The 20,219-nt window shown below is 41.1% G+C and overlaps 8 protein-coding genes and 1 pseudogene across 9 annotated transcripts; 6 read left to right on the forward strand and 3 right to left on the reverse strand.

Annotated features, from left to right (window-relative positions):
• Positions 1-302: 302 nt before the first annotated feature.
• On the reverse strand, positions 303-3,851 carry LOC6527817 (protein rolling stone). The gene is made up of 4 exons (XM_002088854.4): positions 3,339-3,851; positions 1,335-1,686; positions 997-1,180; positions 303-927 (listed from the first exon to the last, which is right to left on the reverse strand). The coding sequence occupies exons 1-4, from the start codon at positions 3,438-3,440 to the stop codon at positions 738-740; spliced, it is 828 nt and encodes a 275-aa protein (XP_002088890.1). The 5' UTR covers positions 3,441-3,851; the 3' UTR covers positions 303-737.
• Positions 3,477-6,305, reverse strand: LOC26535663 (annotated as a pseudogene).
• Positions 6,306-6,434: 129 nt separating this feature from the next.
• Positions 6,435-8,105, forward strand: LOC6527818 (protein rolling stone). The gene is made up of 4 exons (XM_002088855.4): positions 6,435-6,867; positions 7,170-7,271; positions 7,327-7,513; positions 7,571-8,105. Exons 1-4 carry the CDS (start codon positions 6,546-6,548, stop codon positions 7,785-7,787), a joined length of 828 nt encoding a protein of 275 aa, XP_002088891.1. The 5' UTR covers positions 6,435-6,545; the 3' UTR covers positions 7,788-8,105.
• Positions 8,106-8,167: 62 nt separating this feature from the next.
• On the forward strand, positions 8,168-10,103 carry LOC6527819 (protein rolling stone). Its single transcript, XM_002088856.4, has 4 exons — positions 8,168-9,254; positions 9,414-9,515; positions 9,575-9,761; positions 9,819-10,103. Exons 1-4 carry the CDS (start codon positions 8,933-8,935, stop codon positions 10,033-10,035), a joined length of 828 nt encoding a protein of 275 aa, XP_002088892.1. The 5' UTR covers positions 8,168-8,932; the 3' UTR covers positions 10,036-10,103.
• Positions 10,031-11,848, reverse strand: LOC6527820 (COP9 signalosome complex subunit 2). Its single transcript, XM_002088857.3, has 6 exons — positions 11,689-11,848; positions 11,409-11,603; positions 11,225-11,350; positions 10,683-11,164; positions 10,289-10,621; positions 10,031-10,231 (listed from the first exon to the last, which is right to left on the reverse strand). Exons 1-6 carry the CDS (start codon positions 11,740-11,742, stop codon positions 10,087-10,089), a joined length of 1,335 nt encoding a protein of 444 aa, XP_002088893.1. The 5' UTR covers positions 11,743-11,848; the 3' UTR covers positions 10,031-10,086.
• A 303-nt stretch (positions 11,849-12,151) lies between these two features.
• On the forward strand, positions 12,152-13,087 carry LOC6527821 (UPF0585 protein CG18661). 2 transcript variants are annotated; one of them, XM_015198336.2, is made up of 2 exons: positions 12,152-12,281; positions 12,334-13,087. In XM_015198336.2, the coding sequence occupies exons 1-2, from the start codon at positions 12,196-12,198 to the stop codon at positions 12,995-12,997; spliced, it is 750 nt and encodes a 249-aa protein (XP_015053822.1). In that variant the 5' UTR covers positions 12,152-12,195; the 3' UTR covers positions 12,998-13,087. The 2 variants fall into 2 exon arrangements, with proteins under 2 accessions (XP_015053822.1, XP_002088894.2); XM_002088858.3 differs by having other exon boundaries at positions 12,154-12,281; positions 12,373-13,087.
• Positions 13,088-13,220: 133 nt separating this feature from the next.
• Positions 13,221-14,075, forward strand: LOC6527822 (trypsin-1). Its single transcript, XM_002088859.4, has one exon. It carries the CDS (start codon positions 13,229-13,231, stop codon positions 14,030-14,032), a length of 804 nt encoding a protein of 267 aa, XP_002088895.2. The 5' UTR covers positions 13,221-13,228; the 3' UTR covers positions 14,033-14,075.
• Positions 14,076-17,755: 3,680 nt separating this feature from the next.
• On the forward strand, positions 17,756-18,532 carry LOC6527823. Its single transcript, XM_002088860.4, has 3 exons — positions 17,756-17,887; positions 17,949-18,134; positions 18,201-18,532. Exons 1-3 carry the CDS (start codon positions 17,830-17,832, stop codon positions 18,407-18,409), a joined length of 453 nt encoding a protein of 150 aa, XP_002088896.1. The 5' UTR covers positions 17,756-17,829; the 3' UTR covers positions 18,410-18,532.
• Positions 18,533-19,515: 983 nt separating this feature from the next.
• LOC6527824 lies at positions 19,516-20,219 on the forward strand. The gene is made up of 3 exons (XM_002088861.4): positions 19,516-19,640; positions 19,703-19,879; positions 19,942-20,219. The coding sequence occupies exons 1-3, from the start codon at positions 19,583-19,585 to the stop codon at positions 20,157-20,159; spliced, it is 453 nt and encodes a 150-aa protein (XP_002088897.1). The 5' UTR covers positions 19,516-19,582; the 3' UTR covers positions 20,160-20,219.

Below are 20,219 nucleotides of genomic sequence, written 5' to 3' on the forward strand. Positions count from 1 at the left end.
TGTGTCATTCAACCTGTTCCACTTACAGTAAATATTTGAATGACCTTTATCATGCTTATAAAACGAGTTGGGGTATTAAAAACATTTTAACACATTATTTTCACATTGCTTCTAAAGACTAGAGATGAAATTGCTCGAAAAGCAGATAAAGTAACATTTTACCTTTTGTTATAATTGTTTCAATTTCGAATGACATATATTACTTATATAATTGATTAACTGCAAAAAGGTACTAATTTTAGAAAAAAAATTTCACTAGACCTTGGAAATATTGTTCATGCCCAAAATAATAACACATTCGATTCCCATAATTAAATTAAATAACGCCACATTTCTTTATTCACTTTCGTTTCTTTCGATTTTTTGTATTCGTTATACATTTTTATACAATTCCATTATTCAGTTGGTCTATCCCTTAGGTAGAGTATTTTCAACAAATTTCATATTTATACTATTTAATCCAAATATGTAATAACAACATAAAGTATAAGCATTAACCTAACTAAACCAATTCAGTGTTAAGGAACCAGATGATTAAAACTTACGATATGAAATACTAGATATAAATAAATGCATGCAATTGTGTGGTGTGACTCCCTTTCAGTGTCGGTTTTGGATGGCTTGTTAATGGAAGTTACATAATGCTGGCGATGCATATAGAACCTGGTATACGTGCGGGTGCCAATGAGGTGATATTACATGACTGTGTGTGGTGTCTATAGTGTGTAGTAAATCCCTCATATCAGGCCAACTGCATGAGGAGACCAAACCACACTGAATGCCCTATTGAACATTCTCTTCAGCTTGTAGAGTCCAAAGAGCAGCACCCAGTAGCACATGATGAGCACGAAGATGCCCGCAAAGGTCACCATGCAGCGGTTGGGATTGTTCCAGTCCAGAATGGGATACACATAGTGATTGCCAAATCTGCAGGCGAATTGTGGAGGTGATTAGCTTGAAATGGCAAGGTATACGGGTAATACTCCATGTACTCACTCATCTGTTCCCCCGCATAAATGGTAGATCAGCGTGAATATAAAGAAGAATATGGCCAGACTCATCGCGTACACCATGTGCAGTATCCTAAGCGGAAATGCAACAACCAGGAAATCGATGAGCATCATCACCGAATTCATTCCGTGGGTGAGTATGCTGATGGCAGGGAAACGCATGGGCTTGTCTGTGAAGAACGGAAATTCATTAATACAATAAAATGAAATACGCACTCTGTCTAATGTAAATGTCGCTAGGTATGTAACAGCTTGCACACCCACCACTTCCATTTCTTCAAGCAAAGTAAATAATAAACGGCGATGCGATATGGCAGTACTCACTCATTTTTCCATGAAGGAACACCCAGTACACTGTTGATATAATCAGTGCCAGCGCCAGTGTCATGTTGTAGAGCCACCAGTAGATTTTCAGGCCCCTCGAGGTCTCCGCCTTGTGACCGGATTCCTGTACCAGGCTCCGGGTGCTCCTCACATCGAAGTGCCAGCAGGTGACTTGTACGGCGGAGAGCAGCATGGTGATCGTGCAGAGTCCGAATCCCCAGTTGGTCATGTAGATGAAGAACTTTCCGTCGCAGAACTGAACGATAATGCACAGGATGTACACGCCCAGGAAAAACAGGGCCCATATCCATCGGTAGAGCAAGTATATGGTGTTGATCTCATCTTTTTGCCACTGCAATGCGAAAATGATATAGTTTTTGCTATTAAAGTAATTTATATAATTTAAAAACATTATACAATTTTACATGGGCTATAATTCATAATTACATTGTTGCTACGACAGCGACTGATAGCGAATCCTTATCGCATCGCATGCCATATAGCCTGACCCTTACGTGATCATCGATTAATGATCATGTAATATTTTTAATTAAAATATTCCACACCTTTGGCCGCGTCAATTAGCGAACACACATATGCTAATGACAGCTATGTGCTTATCACTGGCAATGACGTAGTCAGAATTAGGGCCTGTCTAACTGATAACGCCTTGGCATCGCAGTTCTTAGTGTCGCGTGCGTAGTATTTTTCAAATTTATTTGTTTTGAACTTAAATATCGCGGAAATAAAATCGGTGATTCCGCAGATTACGCGATCCTCCATGGATGTTTATGGACATGGGGCCTTATGGGGCTGTCTGATAAGGTCTACCCAGAATATTTATGGCAAGCACCAAAACTATTGTCTGGTTCCTGTTTTGATTTGATTAGTATTTCATTCGTGAGAAATGTGTAATCAGCATTATGGAAGAGTTTCAACAACTATCAGAAGTTCCCACTACTTGGAGAATTCAAGGGAATTTATTTTGGTAATTTTAAAATGACTCATTATGTTGACACATACCATAATGTAGCGGATTGGTATTTTCTTGCTTGTTTATACTCGGAATGAAAAGGGGCTGCAAACTACATCATTGTTACCTAACGTGGTATTATCATTTGGCAATATAGATACCTTGTGTCCATATAACTCTTATATTTGCTCATGAGTGTACAATATTCTAATAACACTCTATTCTTTCACTCTAAATGGATGGTGTTTGTTGCCTGGCTTTCATTCATGAACAGTTGGTAAAAAACATAGTTTCATATCTGCATATGTGGGTTACACATTTGTTCTTTTTATGTGTGATATTTGTTTAGAGCAGTACAAGTTTGAATAGAGCGCAGCTTTTAGTTTAGCTGTGCTAATTAAATACGAATTAATTAACAATGCCTGCGTGCGTGTGTAGTGAGTTCTCACCATAACATTTTATGTTCTCTGTGAACTTCGCTTTTGGTTGAGCACACTGTAATGAACTTCTGGTATATAAGCCACTTTTACCTTTTTAAGTGTATTTCTAATGTATGACAGACACACAATGCCCTGGGGAGCTTGGGTTATGTTTTGGCTTATTGCACGACGCCTTGTTATATTGTTGCCATAGGAATTTTTAATAGTTTACTTTATAGAAACCCATATTTTCGGGTGTTTCGCTTATCATGTTTATCATGTTTTTAATTGCACTTATCTACTTAACTTGCTGATAGCTGCGGTCGAAGTGCGTCCTCGTCTGTACAGAGTAATATTTTTGGTAATATCTGTCTGTGGAACATCACTTCAAACTTAAATTTATTGAGTTATCACCCAACTAACCCCGTGGCTTTTCATATTTAAGGAACACGTGCCTCTGTGATCTCACACGAAGTTTTTGCACGGTACACTAATGACAGTGAATACTATGTGTGTACTTATTTTTGCTACTGCTATTTGCATTGCTCGCATGATACCACCTGAGTTGTAACAGCAGCGATAAAGACGAATATTACGTGAAACTGTCCTCACCTGAGATCTGTAGAACAAATGGACTCGATTGTACGCAAAGCCGAAATTCGCCCTTTGCAATTCCTTGTTGAAGCTCTTGCAAAAGTCGTCGAAAAGTTGCATTTCATATGATTTTCTTATATATTTATTTAACTTGTTTTATTTATTTATATATTTCTTTTGCCTTTTTCTCTTTTTTTTTATGTACACCCTTATCGCGTGGAGGGGATTTTCTGATTGCCAGGAGCGGAGACTTCCGACCCGAGTCGCGTTTAGCCGGCTACTGACTTCACCAGCGCTTTTTGAGTTATGTTTACGACCGACACGAGTGCCGAACTGGAGAGATAGAGATTGAGAGAGCTAATTCGAAATACGAGCAAGGAGCGATGCCCTGCTCTCTGCCGTGATCTTGAAAAAATAAAGTAATATATATGTTTTTGAAGGTACACATAGGATGGGTTGGGATTGTCTGGGGCTACTGGGGAGCAATCCAGTTGACACGCGCACTCGAGCTCTTCAAACGGCGGACTGAATGCCGAATCAGATCGGTTCGGATCTTTTCGGATCGTATCGTATCGGATCGATTCGCAAGCCGATCGAGAATTGGTGGATCGCTCGATTCCAGTCGGTTTCCTAACGGGAATTGCACACTTCGACTGCGGGCGTACCACGCTTTATAGCGAGACATCGCCCCCCAAATTCAATTTAGTGTAATGTGGAGCACTCGCCCGCCGAAAGAGTGTCAAATAGCAAGTACCGCCCTCTGGTCGGTCGGTCGGTGGGAACCGTTTAACGAGCGGCATTAAAAGTATCAGTGGCATTATTGACAGCACTCACATATGTCACGACGATTGACCAGCACTGAACTTGAAGCCATGGAGGTCGGCCAATTAAGATCTCCATTAGCGAGTAACACTCGAAGAGCTCCGAAACCCAAATTGGCGTGCAGCAGTGGATGCTCGAAATGCCAGCTGACCTATATTCTATATTTCTATTTTTTTTGGGATTTCTGCAGAGCGATAAGCAAAGTGGGCTGGTTCTTATCTAATCCATCGGAGAGGGCACCTACTATGCACTTCAAAAGTGCCAATTAGTAATAAATTAAGCTCTGTGTTTTAGATAAGCAAAAATCTATTTTTTACTTTAGCATGTGTGATTTATTTATTTAGGTAGGAATTATTAGCCGTATTCACGTGCAGTCACTTTCTATCAATAAAAATACTAGAAATTTGTATGAGAAGTTGCTATTAGTGATGCATTTCCAGATACAAATAATACTACCTACTGGGCAATCATTATCAATTTCTCTTTTTATGGAATTTTCAACAGTAACCAGTATTTATTATTATTGATACCCTGTTGTTGAGCTAGCCAGCAAGCTGCGCTGCAGTTTGAATTTCTGCCTGAACTTGAAGCAATTTGAGCGGCTAACAAACGGGAGGCATCGATTACATTGGACATTCCATGAACACTTATTCTGCATACCCATTTCGTCAAATTTACACCCTCATCGTAAATCATCAAAAGATCAACTAGATTGATACCCTATAGCTGACCGTGCCATTGGCCGACAACAAGAAATCGAAAGTGTCGTTGGCATTTGTTGTAAATGAAGAAACTTCCTCGTTCTTGAATAAATTTAATTCTGCTCTGTAATTGAAAGCCAATTTCAATGGAGACGTATTAATTTAACCTTTGGCTTGCTTCTGTGGGAATACCTTGACAACTGACAGATTTTTGTGCGAAATTTCGATGAACGATAGTTTGCCGGTTTTGAAATCAGAGATAGGTTGTTTACAAATAAGCCGGACTTATCAACTGAGTGTTCGGCCTTGAAATCTAAGAATTTCCCCTGGAATTCTCCCAAACGAAACTTTTATTAATGAAGTTCGATAGGCGTATTTACATTTCGCATATATAACGCGTAATTTAAAACAAACTTTTAACAAATCAAGTAAATACCTTTTTTATAGTCCCCAGAATTTTGTATCTTATGTGATGCTTTTATAGTAACAGATCGACTACTTTTAGTTTTCCTATTGCGAACATAAAAAGCACCCTGTTTTGCTATAAAGCTCTGTGTACGTTGCTCGTCGTGTGTCTTACTATTTTTCTTATCACAGAACGCATGATTCATTCAACAAAGTTCAAGTAAAATACCTTTTTAAGTTTTTTTCAATCATTTGGACATTCCCTAAAGCTTTCGCAAAATATTTGCCATGAGTATACTGAAAACCTTTTATCAGCAAAGGAAACAACGTCAATCAAATTTCCTCCACTTTGAACATATGTACATATAATAATAGTGGAATCCATAAAGTGGGCAAATGAGTGTGACAGGCGTTCCCCTTTTACGAATTTTTTAAGAAATAAGTATGCATCATTACACCTTTAGATACAAATGACTTTTATAGCAGACTCAGAGATATTTTAAGATTCATAATTAAAATCATTTGAAGAATTCGTGATTACAATTTTAGATTAGACTTTTAGAAAAAAAAAGTACAAATATAAAATCACGATCAATTATACTTTTGATTCATTGAAAGGACACAACAAGATTATTTGTGAGCTTTCTTAAGAAAAGTCATAGTGTTTACGGTCATTGATATAAAGGGCTTTCAATCAAATTTGATTTGATTATTTTTCGGCGGACTCTTATCGCGTCTGAGTCTGAGGGGTATACGACTGTTGGCTTGTCAAGGAGGAAAAACCGCTAGCACTTGAGGAGCACGTTTGTTTATCAATATGTTTACTACCTTGCATATGCGAAAATTCCCAAAAATGTTTAAAAATTCAGGGCCATTGATTGCTGTGGGTCTGTGTCCAATCGGGATATTAATGGCAATGATACGCGAAAAGTTCCATTCACGGACCACCCGTCTGGGCTCAATTCAGTCTATGACTCTGACCGCACTTATACACAACCACAACCACGTCCAGGTTTTTGGGCTTATCAAAGTCGTGTGCTGCCGACGAATTTGACATAAACGATACTTGTCCAGGTGATAAGGATCCAGATAACTGAAGCGTTGCCTATCACAGCCGATTACCTCGATTCAAGCCGAAACGATTTGCGGAAAAAATGGCCATCCATTCAAAGTACTTCACACCTGTGCCGCTTGGCTCCGTCAGTCTGCGATCTACCGGCAAGGAACCCACCTGCTCTGGACTCTGTTGGCCCTCCTAGTCCAGCGAAACCGACGACGAGTTCACCCAGCCACCGAGATGCGCGACAAGAGCCAGGAGCCCTGTTGCCTGCCCCTGAAGGAGGAGTTCCAACGTTCCAAGTTCTCCCTGCACCACGATGATCCTGGCGTCTTCTGTCGCTCGCAATGGCAGAAGGGCGATCGCAACTTCATCTGGCTGCTGTACCGATGGATTCTGGCTGCCTTCTTCGCCGCCGGCGTGATTGGCAGCATGGTTCAGACCTTCAACGGTGGTCGCTGGTTCATTTATCTCACGGATTGGGGATTTTCCCTGTGCTTTTATAGCTGCACCTATGGCGCCATAATCGCCACCATCTACTTCATAAAGCCCTCTTACTTCGGTAAGTATTTTTGGAAACGAGTATAAATTTTGTTCTTCAGCAACAACCAAATTAAAAATATATTTCTAATCATATTATTAGCATAAAATTCTGTTATAAATGCAATTCATATGCGGTTACACATAGCTGTTTAATAACTATTAATGGGTGATTGATCGAGATAAGGCTTAATTACCAAATATAAATTCGAACTCTGGGAATATTCCGCAGACTCGTAGTACTAATGTACTTGACATTACCTCTCTGGAAATACCCCAAAATAAAAGGTGTATTATTTAACTATTTTCACTTACAACTTTTAGCTCCTGGCAGTTGGGCATTGAAGATCTACTGGATATCCCACTACACAACTGTGGTTCTAGCCATGATGATCACCCTGGTCTTCTGGGCCGCCCTATATCCATGTGAGTTCTGGCCATGAGTAATCACCAAATATGTACTCATGATAGTTTCTTATAGCCATGCCTGGAATGGGTGCTGAGCTATACAACTTGTGGGCGCATGCGTTTAACTCCGTTTGCATGGTCTTCGATTGCTTTATGGTGGCTTTTCCCACCAGAATTATGCACTTCGTGTATCCCTTTACCGCTGGCATTACCTATGGAATATTTTCCCTGATTTACTTTTGGGCTGGCGGTGTAGATCCGTAAGTAAGACGTTATGCAATGTAATGCAAATTATTATTTCCATGTTATGTTCACAGAATGGGAAATCGCTTCATCTACTTCATCTTAGACTGGGAGCGACCAGGTCTGGCCATTGGAACTGTGTGTGGATGTGTGGTTCTGGTCAGCTGCTTTTGTGTGTTGGTCTTTGGAATCTACAGGTTACGTATCTCTATCTACGAGTCGTGCTGTAAGAAACCTGAGGAAATTCCAGCTACTTCTGCTCCATCCAAAGAACCAGCACAAACCGTTTGAGTCTAGTTATACCGATTTTATTTGGATTCCAAATAAGAAGGCTGTGGATATTTGAAAAGCTATTAAATTTCGATAATTTTTTGAAGGACCTGCAGAGGCTCTACTATATATTTTCCAATAATCTACCTCCATAAACCCAAGCATCAGAGGACTCTTCTTATTTCTGAGCAAGAAGTCCTGTGGCAAATGGAATATTCACAGAATGCTCTTCGCCACGAGTTTGTTGTTGAATGAATGAATTATTGTTTAGAACTTCAAATTGAACTTGTTTTAATGTTACTAATGGATAGCCAAATAAACAATTACAAATTAATCAAATTACCTTTTTTTAAAATCAATTCATGCCTTCGGAAAATGATGTACTACTCCTTATATCAACAGGCGAGTTGCTTGTAAATTCATATTCATATTCACACAATAATATTTTTGAATTTATATACGATTACTTCAGTCTATAAGTGCCATTGTACGCCTTAACATATATAATGTTGTTTGATTGGGCAGTATCAATGGCCACTATAAACTTTAATTTTCATATCTGAAAACGATTTGGTAGACAGGTCGATAATGGCTGTCCGAGTGTTAGAATCGAGCTTTTATTCTCTATCTGAGCAACAACTACTGATAGGGTTTCCGTGATTCGCTGCTGGGGAATATTGTATGAACCGATCGGGTTTATCATGGACTCTGATCAAGAATTCCCCCTGATATCTGCTATAAGCAACGAGTTTTACTACGGAGGCAAAATCATACGACCAATTGTTTTATGCCCCATTAGTAAAACACGAAATTCCGAAAATGACTTTTCAAATTCCAATAGCTTTCAACGCGGCTGCGCCAGATGAAAGATTAATGGTATGTTTCTCGCCCCAAAGTTCGATTTAGTCCACCGCTCTGACCGACCTTGTCCACGTTGGGGGTCTTATCGGGGGCGTGCTTGGCTGCCGAATCAGGCATAAAAGGTTCTTAACAGGATGATAAGGATCGTGATAATTCATGTGGCTTGTATCACACGATTACCTCTATTCAGAGCGGCAAATGTGGCTATTAAGCCAATGGAACACCTGTTCCTTCGTCAGTCTGCATTTTACCATCAAAGTAATAACTAGCTCCGGGAGCATTTGTCCAGTCCAGTCCATTACATAATGGACAATCCGAACAAAGAGTCCTGCTGCCAGTCCCTAAAGGATGAGTTTCAGCGGTCAAAGTTCTCCCTATACCATGAAGATCCTGGAGTCTTCTGTCGCTCGCAATGGCAGAAAGGAGAGCGCAATTTAATCTGGGTTCTGTATCGATGGGTTCTGGCTGCTTTCTTTGCCGCTGGAGTCATAGGCAGCATGATGCAGGATTTCAATGGCGGCCGATGGTTTATTTATCTCACGGATTGGGGATTTACACTGTGTCTGTTTACCTGCACTTACGGTGCTGTAATCGCTACTATTTACTACTTTAATCAATCGTATTTTGGTGAGTATTAGTTATGCCGTTGATAAGGGCCTTAAAAATCTTGAATTTAACCTCGTCACGTAATGAAACTTGTACTTTCGATAGGTATCAGTTTTTTGTAATAACGTATATAGAATAAGTAAATGTAATATCAGTATAGCCTATACTAACCACTTTCAGCTCCCGGACATCGTGCTCTGAAAATTTACTGGATCTCCCACTACACCACATCGGTACTATCCATGTTGATAACCACCGTCTTCTGGGCAGCTCTTTCGTCAAGTAAGCTAAGAACTAAAATCTAAATAGCCCAATTTTAAAGCCTTTTTTATCTCTCTTAGCCATGCCCGAAGTGGCAGGTGAGCTTTACAACTTGTGGTGCCATGCATTCAACTCGATTTGCATGGTCTTCGACTGCTTTATGGTGGCCTATCCCAACCGTCTCATGCACTTTGTGTATCCCTTTTCCGTTGTGCTAATATTCTTGGTGCACTCCTTGATTTACTATTGGACCGGCGGGACTGACATGTAAGTAAAGCTAAACAATCTTATCCAACTTTACTGAGCATCTTATTACGTTTGCAGCGACGGAAATCGCTTTATCTACTTCGCCCTGGACTGGGCTCGACCTGGACTGGCGATTGGATTCGTTTGCGCGAGTTTGGCATTGATCTGTTGCTTTTCCCTCGTGGCCTTTGGAATTTACAGGTTGCGAGTTTCAATGTACAACTGTTGTGGCAAAAGGCAGGAGGAAGTACCGACCTTAAAAGCTACTCCCAAGGAATCATCACCTACTGTTTAAGATAAATTCTGGCAAATTTAATAATTTTCATCGTATTGAATATAGCTGTGCTTAGGCCATTTTCTGGACAACGGCGAACTGCAGCGATTGGATTTGGTTGGACCATTTCTCCAGGGCATTGTACCTCGAGGCACTGCTGTTGATTTTGTCCAGCTGAAGCACCTGGTTCACCTGGTCGATGCGTCCCTTGATTGTGCTGGGGATGAAATAAACGTTAGTTAAGTTCACATCATAGTTGATATTTTAAGCTTACTCATCTAGAATGCAGGATACCAGCAAGCTTTCCACCTCAGCTGGTTCTATGTTAAGCGCATTGGCTATAAAGGGTATTGCGATGTTCTTATAGGGCCTGATTAGTTTTATAAGCACCTGGGTGCGAATGTTACGCAGCAAGTCCTCGATGTGTTCCCGTATAAACTGATCGGCCATTATATTGCTGCGGTGTTGCCTTAAGATGGTTTCAAACTCATTAATGTCGTTGTTTTGATAGGAGTTGACCAGGTTGGTCATAGCTAAGATTTCTGGATCATTCTTATATGGTTTTGCTTCCTGTGAGTCGAAAGGATTTATGCCTGATTTCATCAGCCTGAAAGTTAATTGAATAATTAATAGGGCTGTTGCCTTCTATTTTTGCCTGTATTACATACATGTTGGCTAACACCAAGTACTTTAGGCAAGTGGTTCTGCGTGGCGAACCGCTCTCATCGTAGTTCTTGAACGCCTCAAAGAAGTCCGTGTGTGCCTTTTCGAACTCTCCCTCTCGCAGATGCATTTTACCGCCGCACTCACGGATCACACCCATGATGAGGGGATGGGGAATGGCCGACTTGATGTGGAGTGACTGCTCGTAGAGGGCCTTAAGCTTCTTGTTGTTCTTCTGCACCGTGTACATCTGAATCTCCAGGGCATAAATTTCTAGGAGCTGGGTGCCTTTCTTCAGGTCGTCCTCGCCATCGTCCGTCTGACAACTTTGATGCAACTGCTTTAGTATCTTCTGCAGCTTGGTGAAGTCGCTGCGGTCGAAGTAGAGTTTGCCCAGCTTGGTGTTGGTCTTAAACCACAACCGATCGTTTTTGGCATCCCGCAGAGCATCCAGTGTGGTCTCGTAAAAGTTCTGAAGCAGTGCCATCTGAAATCGGGTATATTGTGGTATAAATTCAAGGGAAGCCCACTTTTTTCAGATACTCACATTCTTGGATGTGGATATATAGTCCAGGATCGAATTGATGCTCTTCTCCGAATGATTCCTGGTGACAGCACTTTTGATGTAGGTAAGAAGCTGCTTATAGCGCACCATCATTTCATCGTAGTTACACTGATAACCATAAGCCATTAGCTTGGGATGTATGTCAACCTACGGCACGATTTCTTACCAGCCTAAAGTTGATCTTGATCATCTGCTTCAGCGCCTTGAATCCCCACTCTCCTTTTTCGCCATTTTCCAGGTCGAGCACCTTCTGGAAACTGGCCAACGCCGCCTTGGGCTCCTCCTCCTTTAGCGCCTTGCTGTTGTAGTACTGATTCTCCAGATCCACATCCGGCTCCGAGTTGCTATCCTCCGAATATTCCTATAAGTTTTTTTAAAGCGGGGAGTCAACAGAAGCCGGCTTTATTTGCATTTGGCGAAATCAGCCAAATCGCTATTTTAGTTACCAATCCATAATCCTCATCATCGTCGCACATGAAATCATCATCGTTGTCGGACATTTTTTAGGGTTTGGCTTTGTAAATTACGCTTTATAAGTAAATAATTGCCAATCTAGAATATTTTTGCTAGAAAAAACACAAAGCACAAAAATTGTGTGACCGTTTACTGACTAGCAAAATATTGCTGCCAAATGTGGCCACCAGCTGTTGGAATCGAGAGCTGTCACTAATAGAGATGCTCAAGCTAAATTGTGACTGTCTCATAGTTTCCTTAAATTAAAAAAACATATAAACAGTGAAACATGGAAATATTATTGAAATTTGTACGCAAACGGAACTAAGCTATATTAACCACCCAATGCTCGCGTTTACATCAAACATGTTTTTTTTAAATAACAAAGCAAGAAAACTTAATCATTCAGTACTCGATTGAATAAGAAATTTTCTATTCCCATGACCGACATTTCGTTCTAAAATTCTGTGATTGCTTTCCTGCTACTTAGTTTTGCTGTAATGATATTGCCCATCCCTGGTTTCAGACAGTGCTGCCCATCACTTACATCGGCGTTTTTGTTTGTCCTTTTTGACCGTAAAATGAGGTAAACAATCTGGATATCGAAACTTTTAGTTTATTAAATGCTGAACAAATAGCCTGACCAAGCGACTCCTGCACATCCTTCCCCGTTGCAGCTTCGCCAAGAGCTCGCATCCATCGGCGGATCGTAATTCGCAACCGATTTCGGAGGCGCTACTCTCTCAGGTGGACAAAACCACCAAGAATTTGCAATTGCTGGAGATTGCTTCGGGCTCAGGACAACATGCGGGATTCCTGGCGCCCCTGCTGCCCAACATCAGCTTCCAGCCGACGGAGTACGAAAGGAACCAGTTCGGTTCGATTGCTGCCTATGCAGCGGACTGTCCCACTGGAAATATTCGCCCACCATTCCATGTGGACATCACACGAGATCCCAGAGACTGGGAGGCTCCCCCAGCACCTGGCAGCTACGACTACATGTTCAACTCCAACATGATGCACATCAGTCCCTGGACCTGCTCAATAGGACTATTCCGGGCCGCCGGACAGCTGCTGAAGAAGGGCGGAAGGATGTTCACTTATGGTCCATATGCACAAGACGGCATCCTCGTTCCCCAGAGCAATGTGAACTTCGATCGGAGCCTTCGCCAGAGAGACGCCTCCTGGGGCGTTCGCGACATTAAGGACCTAAAGGTATTGGCGGCCGAAAACGGCCTGCAGCTGGAAAAGCTGGTGGAGATGCCGTCAAACAACAAGTTCCTGACCTGGCTAAAGCTGTAAAGTAGTGCACTAGACTAAGGCTATTGGGCGATTACCCCCTCCTAGATAACATGGTTTATTTTGGCGGCAATAAAGTTTATGATCGTCGAAGTGCCTGCTCATCAAACTAGGCCAAGTGGACAGAGCGAGGTGAGGCGAGAGTGCAGGAATTGACCCTGAAAGCGCAGTCGATAATAGCTTGATCGATTGGCAAACTCTATATAAAGGCGGATTTCGTTGCACCTGCAGCAAATGCGACCGAGCATTGGATTGACCGGCATGGCAAAGACGATTCTTCAGCTCTTTCTCGGCGGGATTCTCCTGGTAAGCCTCAGCTTAGGCGCCACCGTGAGGCGCCCTCGCCTGGATGGACGCATTGTGGGCGGCCAGGTGGCTAGCATAAAGGACATTCCCTACCAGGTTTCCCTGCAGCGTAGCTATCACTTCTGTGGCGGCTCCCTGATCGCTCAGGGCTGGGTACTCACAGCTGCCCACTGCACTGAAGGATCGGCCATACTCTCATCCAAGGTTCGAATTGGATCCTCTCGGACGTCTGTAGGCGGTCAATTGGTGGGGATCAAGCGAGTCCATCGACATCCCAAATTCGATGCCTACACCATCGACTTTGACTTTTCGCTCCTCGAGCTTGAGGAATATAGTGCCAAGAACGTGACGCAGGCTTTCGTAGGGCTGCCCGACCAGGATGCGGACATTGCCGATGGTACTCCGGTCCTGGTTTCCGGCTGGGGAAACACGCAGAGCGCCCAGGAGACCTCAGCCATCCTGCGGTCCGTTACGGTGCCCAAAGTCAGTCAGACGCAGTGCACAGAGGCGTATGGCAACTTTGGCAGCATCACGGATCGCATGCTCTGCGCCGGATTGCCGGAGGGCGGCAAGGACGCCTGTCAAGGGGACTCAGGAGGTCCTCTGGCTGCTGATGGTGTCCTTTGGGGCGTGGTCTCTTGGGGCTACGGCTGTGCCAGGCCAAACTATCCCGGCGTTTACTCGCGCGTCTCTGCGGTTCGTGATTGGATTGGCTCCGTTAGTGGCATCTGAGATCATTGAAACCAAATTAAACGAATAAAATAGTATCAAAATATATTATGACTTGAGAATTGGTTAAATAGTTACTAAAAAAATAAAATTTTGTATTGGTAGCCCATTTACATAAAATTCATTTTGCTAGCTTACTTTTAAGGAAAATATTAAGTGCTGTTGTAAATAAAATTGTGAGGCGTAAAAAAACAGATTTCAATGTTTTCGAAAACAATGCAATCAAGGAATTTACAACATTTTCCTTGCACCAGCTGCACTTCTCTATCGGTCCATTCATCATCGCTCACTGAAGCAATTGACCCAGAAAAACCCCAGGACCAAATATTGGCATAGTCTGGGAGGAGCAAGTGGCATGGATGACCACATCATATCAATAACTGCAGACAGACGAGAGAGCGAAGATCAAATTTACCTAATGATTGGACCGAAGGCAAATAAAAGTTTTCGGGGAGAGGAAAAAACACAAAGTTGGCATAGGCAAAGTGAATTGACTGGCCAGAGTGGCATAAGTATCCATTTCGGGGGAAAGAACTTTTCATCTGCGATTGCAGTCGCACGGTGGCGTCTCTTCTGGTTTTCCCAGCCATTTTCCTGGCCTCACTAATTGTTGATTAAATGCTGCAAATTGCTGCGAGGTTCCCCACTGCCCATTGTCGCTTTTCTTCTGGCTTTTCCGTTGACTTTACGGCTACTCTTCACCATCTACGGTTGTCATGGCAGTTAGCAGTGGAACCACAGGTGCTAAAAGAGGTGGGACGGGTGGAAAATCGCCCGGCAGGTGTGTCGTCGTGTCCTTTGGGTCATTGCAATTTCGCACGTGAACTTGTTAACAGCAAGGAGCTGCAAAAAGTAGAAAACTGAACTAAACGAAGCCAAGACATGAACTGCAAATTGAACGGTTATGTCGAGAGATAGGGTACAAGTTTCAACTTTCAAATGAACTCAAGTGGGTCAATGTGCAGCACACTTTCAGGGGTATTTAATCAAGAGGGTAAGGAATGGTGTAGCTATGCTATACTATTTGACACAAGATGTAGGATATCTTTCCATATTGTAATATTTTATTATTGAAACATTATCTTGCATTTTACAATCTTTCGTCTTATAATAGGTACATACAGCGTACTTAGATTATAAGCTGCAATCATACTTGCACATGTCACTTGCCAAGATGCAATTAGCATACTTCAGCTTATCCTTTAAAGTTGAAAACTCCCCTTTTTAGTAGTGGCGACCTCGACTAACGACTTGTGGCAGTACTTAAGCTGCTTTTGTTTTTGTTTTTCTTACTGAATCCTCCTTTTGACTAGCACTTTTTTCCATTTCCCCTTTTTGTTGTTCATTGGAGCCACCGACATAGACATAGACATAGAAAATGTAAAATTTGTTTGTTTCCTTTCATTGATGTTGAAAGTTTTTGCAGCTGCTGCAGACAATGCAATGGACCCGAGTCGGGTCCCATTTTCCCGCCCATATCTCCAGTCCCTCCTCGGACTCTAATTTTATCTGCTGGCATGCCAGGGGACTGTCTTATTATTATAGTTGGTCGATTTGTTTGCATTGTAGTCCACATTGTTGTTCTCTTAGCCAGTCCAAGAGCGAGTGTGTGTGTGTGGGTGTAGCCAGATGGTCCAACAACAATCGATTGTTATAAATTATTTTGCAGCTTTTGTAATTTGTTATGTGAACAACAAATATTGTCGAAAGCATAGGAAATCTATTGAATCCTTGCTTTCCCATTGACAGACTGCATACTGATGAGGACAGAAAAGAGCTTTGTAATACCGTCATTGTACTTCTTAACTTTTATTTTCAATCCAGGATAGCAAGGAAATTTTAATAATAATATTAATTATTTGGGTCGTATCTCATTAACGTTTAAGCATTCTACTTAAACACTATTCCTTTTATTAATGTTTTATATTTCAAAAATGTAGGTTTGTATTCTTTGAGAACAGAAAGTATTATTTCATTTGTGCTAGCGAATTCGTCTTTCTACCAATTTAAATTTGTTTATAGGGCTAGAGTTGTATGGCAACCTATATACATATACATACATATATTTAAAAGATTAAATACATCTGCTCTAGGGCCATTGCGAATTGTCTATGTCTACGACTCTGTTAGGTGGCCAACGCGGCGTATGCTTGATTTGCCGGGATGGTGCCGCAAGTCGCTCTTCCTGGGAGAGTGTGTATGTTTTTTATGGAAATAATATTCTTGTCAGGATTAAAAAGGATACGTGACCGGAATACGAGTGCAATGTGCAAGCGGAAATGTGGCCAGGACCTGCGCGTATCGGGACAAAAAGGGCAGGAACAAAAAGCGGAAAAAGTAGACAAACAGGAGCCGCAACAGGACTAAAATGTATCTGTCAGACTCCTCGACTTTTGCTATCGTTGTCGCCTGTCGCGTATCTGTATCTGTACGAGTATCTATGTTTTTGCTTGTATTTGTCTTGCCAGCTCTTAGCACCACTACCATCGTCATCACCATCATCATCATCATTTCGATGCTTATCCTTGCTTATTGTCCTGTCGGAAAGAGCTCGCTACTGCTTGTTGTCTGCTGCTTTTTTCCTTTTTAATTTTTAAGAAAGCATATTGTAATTCTGTTGTTTACCTGTTTGGACACTCGGATACACGTACTTTTTAAATCTCGACCGCAGGCGATCCCTTATTTTTTGTTTTTTTTTGCTTGCCAAATTGAAGTGCTCCTTCCCAATGCAATGCAAAGTCAGTCATTGGTCCTGTCATTTGTTATACTCTCCTACGCATCCTTGACAGCGGCTTAGCATCCTTGTTGTTATAGCTGCTTAGCTATTCGTGACATGTCCGGGGGAATGGCCACGATTGTGATGTATGATTTTCAATTCCACCTACGGCGAGTCTTCTGCTAGTATTGTTAAAATTATTCTTTGGCTTGAGCAACAAAAAAAAAATAAAAGAGAAACATTTTTTGTGGTTTATCGTGAGTTTACTTGGCGGCTAAGCTACGTGTTTTCTTTCTTGTGACTAATTCCTATATTTAATTCTTATTTTTAATAAAGCATTTATATTTTTATTTAGTTCATTTATCTTCACAGCCCGATGCAGACCTTTTATTTATTACTTAGAAATTTCATTTTATGCACTAATCGGTCTGTCATTCGTGTACATCATTAATTTATATACTATGCCTCGAACTTATAAACTTTAATTTTAATAACTATAACAAGTAACAAGAAACGAAATACTTATACAAATATGTGATATAGTAATAATACTTAAACATATATACACATATGGTATCTGTTTTTGATAGCGTTTTGTAGTCTCATATATAAAACATGTTATAAACAGTATTCTTTATAGGAATATTATCAACTAATAGTCAGGATGTTAGATATCAGGTAAAATAAGCCAATTGACAATACTTGTAAATGATGTCACTTTTCATAAACGCCTGCGGAAAAGCATATAAAACTTGCCATGAGTTCTGTTCCCATTTTTGTTTTAGTTATCGTATTGGAATTTAGTTGATAACAGGTATACCCTGAACAAGTAAACATATACTGACCTGGAAGTGCACTTCAGCAGCAGAAGTCCCCGTTTTGGGGCTTAGTCAACAATATCTGACTCAAAGTTGGATTGCGCCGAGTATCTAATCTTTATAGCCGGCATAAAAACCGCTTTTATTATGGAAAAATGTTGGACTACAAATTGAGCAGCTATCGGCTACACTTGATTCAGTTTCGCTGAGGCAGCCTGACGAAGAGTTACTTTAATAATTATTAAAGAAAATATTAACCTATCGCCATGTGGAAGAACTTGATTTTCTGTGTGGTCCTTGTGGCCTTTGTGGCAGTGCCGTTCGGTGAGAAGAAGAAGTGACCACAAAGTTGAATCTTTGCTTATGGAATATTTTCATCTAATAGCTGACTCGCTGACCTGCTCCAAGTGCAACTCGCCGTCTGGATGCAAGAGTCCCTCCTCCGAAACCTGCTCCAATTCGACGGCCAACGCCAACAAGAATTTCCTGGAAGGCTACCATAGTAATGTGCCCACCGTTAATGGCAGTCTCAACTTTTCCTGTGCCAATCTCACTTACTACCATGCAGCAAGTATGTTTTTTCCACATTTATGCTGGTGAAGGGGGTATCCTTACCTTATTTTTTATTTTTCCTCAGACTACACCCACACCTTTGAGTTCCTGGGCTGCGTATTCAACGAGACAAATGTCTGCAATCTTTCCCTGAACAACACTTCGAGTGGATGGTCCAAGAAGTGCCTAACCTGCGGCACCGACTACTGCAATCCGGCTGGAACTTTCAGCAGCAGTGTCTATACCATCCTGGGATCCGCCATGGCCGTGATTTTGGCCAAGGCTCTGAGCTAGATGCAAAAGTCATAATCTGGCGACTGAGCTGTGCAGTATTCCAACTACTTTTCGATGTATATTATTTATTTGAATTAAAAATAAAATCATTTAAGATGACAAAGAAGGGGAACCTGATCATAATAAGTGCGTTAGAGGCTCTGAAGCAATGTGCAACATTGGTTTTAGTTACAAATTTATTTTCTTTCCACAATATAATCTGGCTTTATCGCTATATCTCTTCCAAGCAGTTCCTGAATGTTTGTTTAAGTGTTTTATGAGTTCACACTTAAATTTCTATTAGATTACAAAGTATAAGTTGGGATGTATCATAACAATTGCAATCTATATGGTATTTATAACTTTAAGCATTTTCTTTAACAAGAACAGAAACTAAATAAAATGGACTTAAAGAATCCAATATGTACTGTACTGCTTGCTAGAAAGTAACAATTTAGACAGTATTTTTTCTATAAATTTATTTATAGCGGTTAATCAACTTTTCAGGTTAATTGGGTAAAATATTCGAATTCCTGATGGCTACTTGTTGTACCCAACGGTTTTATCTTTTTATTGCATATAGATTGGGCGCGGAATAAGATAAGAGCTATTTATTAAAGCCGCTCAGGTGTGATAATGCCAGCTGTGACTAACTCTTGAAACTGTGGGCTAGGTCCAAAATGTTCACAAATAAAATGGGGAAGAATGAAAGCTTAGATATATACATATGTTGCTGGAAGTAATAAAAAAAGTATAAATGTTAAATTCGTCAGCTTTGAACAATTTAAAAAACAAAAACGTTATCGTCACAAGACAAAAAGGACATGCTTTAATAAGAAGTTGATGGAAACGCATGGAAAATTCCAATTTTATTTGTTATATTAAAATGAGTCTCGGAATACAGAAATGTATCCCAACTGAATGAGTTTCGGAAGGGGAAACCCCTAATGCTTGTCCATTGAAATTCTTATAAGTTTATTACCCAATAAACGTAATGATAAGATTAGCTTAACAAAAATGCACATATGTGTATGTACACGCTTATCTCAAAGAATTGAGTAATGTGCGAAATCTGAAGAGAAAAGCCTTATAAAAGAGTTCATGACATTAAAAAAGAGTTTAGTTTAAAGCGAATAGACGACTTGAAAAGTTGGTATTACTGCTAAGTGTTAAGAAAAGAATATACGAACCAAAATGTATAGAAAAGCTTTAATAGTCAGCGTGCTTGTGGCATTTGTCTGTGTGCAAATTGGTGAGTCAATAGCGTAAAATGTGAAATTCGAATTAAACTGATTATTTTTTAACATGGATTAGCTGATTCTCTGGTGTGTTACACCTGCGTAACGCCAAAGGACTGCAAGAGTCCCAAGAAAGTCACCTGCACGAATGCGGCTGCAAACGAGACTAGTTACTACCTAGGTGTCTATCATCAGAATGTTCGGAACCTAACCAGCACGCGATTCGATTGCCTGGCTCTGAAGTACAACTGGAGTGAGTAGCATGGTCCTTCAGAAGCAGACTAGATTGATTTATAAACTACATTCCGTTCCCAGACAACGATGTGATCCATCAGCTGCATGGCTGCGTGCATCCAAATGTTGGAGCCTGCAGCTTGGCCCTTAAGCCGGCCTATGCCCACTACAATAAGACCCGTTGTCTCACCTGTTCGGGTGACAAGTGCAACAAGAATCCGGCCGGAAAGATGAGCAGCAGCACCATCACCATAGTGGCCAGCGTTCTGGGTCTCTTGCTGGTCAAGATCTATGCCTAGTGCGACTATTAATATAGATGAGCTCGAGGCTATGCCATAATAAATTATTTCTTTTTCGTA

This window comes from Drosophila yakuba, chromosome 2L (genome assembly GCF_016746365.2).
Source record: "Drosophila yakuba strain Tai18E2 chromosome 2L, Prin_Dyak_Tai18E2_2.1, whole genome shotgun sequence".
NCBI lineage: Eukaryota > Metazoa > Arthropoda > Insecta > Diptera > Drosophilidae > Drosophila > Drosophila yakuba.

Coding starts and splice junctions, on each gene's coding strand:
- LOC6527817 (XM_002088854.4), bottom strand. CDS start 3,440: ATGCAACTTTTCGACGACTTTTGCAAGAGCTTCAACAAGGAATTGCAA. Junction 1,687..3,338: donor ATTTGTTCTACAGATCTCAG/GTGAGGACAGTT, acceptor TTCGCATTGCAG/TGGCAAAAAGATGAGATCAA. Junction 1,181..1,334: donor GTTCCTTCATGGAAAAATGA/GTGAGTACTGCC, acceptor CGTTCTTCACAG/ACAAGCCCATGCGTTTCCCT.
- LOC6527818 (XM_002088855.4), top strand. CDS start 6,546: ATGCGCGACAAGAGCCAGGAGCCCTGTTGCCTGCCCCTGAAGGAGGAG. Junction 6,868..7,169: donor CATAAAGCCCTCTTACTTCG/GTAAGTATTTTT, acceptor TACAACTTTTAG/CTCCTGGCAGTTGGGCATTG. Junction 7,272..7,326: donor CTGGGCCGCCCTATATCCAT/GTGAGTTCTGGC, acceptor AGTTTCTTATAG/CCATGCCTGGAATGGGTGCT.
- LOC6527819 (XM_002088856.4), top strand. CDS start 8,933: ATGGACAATCCGAACAAAGAGTCCTGCTGCCAGTCCCTAAAGGATGAG. Junction 9,516..9,574: donor CTGGGCAGCTCTTTCGTCAA/GTAAGCTAAGAA, acceptor TATCTCTCTTAG/CCATGCCCGAAGTGGCAGGT. Junction 9,762..9,818: donor TGGACCGGCGGGACTGACAT/GTAAGTAAAGCT, acceptor TTACGTTTGCAG/CGACGGAAATCGCTTTATCT.
- LOC6527820 (XM_002088857.3), bottom strand. CDS start 11,742: ATGTCCGACAACGATGATGATTTCATGTGCGACGATGATGAGGATTAT. Junction 11,351..11,408: donor TCAAGATCAACTTTAGGCTG/GTAAGAAATCGT, acceptor TATGGTTATCAG/TGTAACTACGATGAAATGAT. Junction 11,165..11,224: donor ATATATCCACATCCAAGAAT/GTGAGTATCTGA, acceptor ACCCGATTTCAG/ATGGCACTGCTTCAGAACTT.
- LOC6527821 (XM_015198336.2), top strand. CDS start 12,196: ATGATATTGCCCATCCCTGGTTTCAGACAGTGCTGCCCATCACTTACA. Junction 12,282..12,333: donor CTTTTTGACCGTAAAATGAG/GTAAACAATCTG, acceptor CTGAACAAATAG/CCTGACCAAGCGACTCCTGC.
- LOC6527822 (XM_002088859.4), top strand. CDS start 13,229: ATGCGACCGAGCATTGGATTGACCGGCATGGCAAAGACGATTCTTCAG.
- LOC6527823 (XM_002088860.4), top strand. CDS start 17,830: ATGTGGAAGAACTTGATTTTCTGTGTGGTCCTTGTGGCCTTTGTGGCA. Junction 17,888..17,948: donor CTTTGTGGCAGTGCCGTTCG/GTGAGAAGAAGA, acceptor TTCATCTAATAG/CTGACTCGCTGACCTGCTCC. Junction 18,135..18,200: donor CACTTACTACCATGCAGCAA/GTATGTTTTTTC, acceptor ATTTTTCCTCAG/ACTACACCCACACCTTTGAG.
- LOC6527824 (XM_002088861.4), top strand. CDS start 19,583: ATGTATAGAAAAGCTTTAATAGTCAGCGTGCTTGTGGCATTTGTCTGT. Junction 19,641..19,702: donor ATTTGTCTGTGTGCAAATTG/GTGAGTCAATAG, acceptor AACATGGATTAG/CTGATTCTCTGGTGTGTTAC. Junction 19,880..19,941: donor GGCTCTGAAGTACAACTGGA/GTGAGTAGCATG, acceptor TTCCGTTCCCAG/ACAACGATGTGATCCATCAG.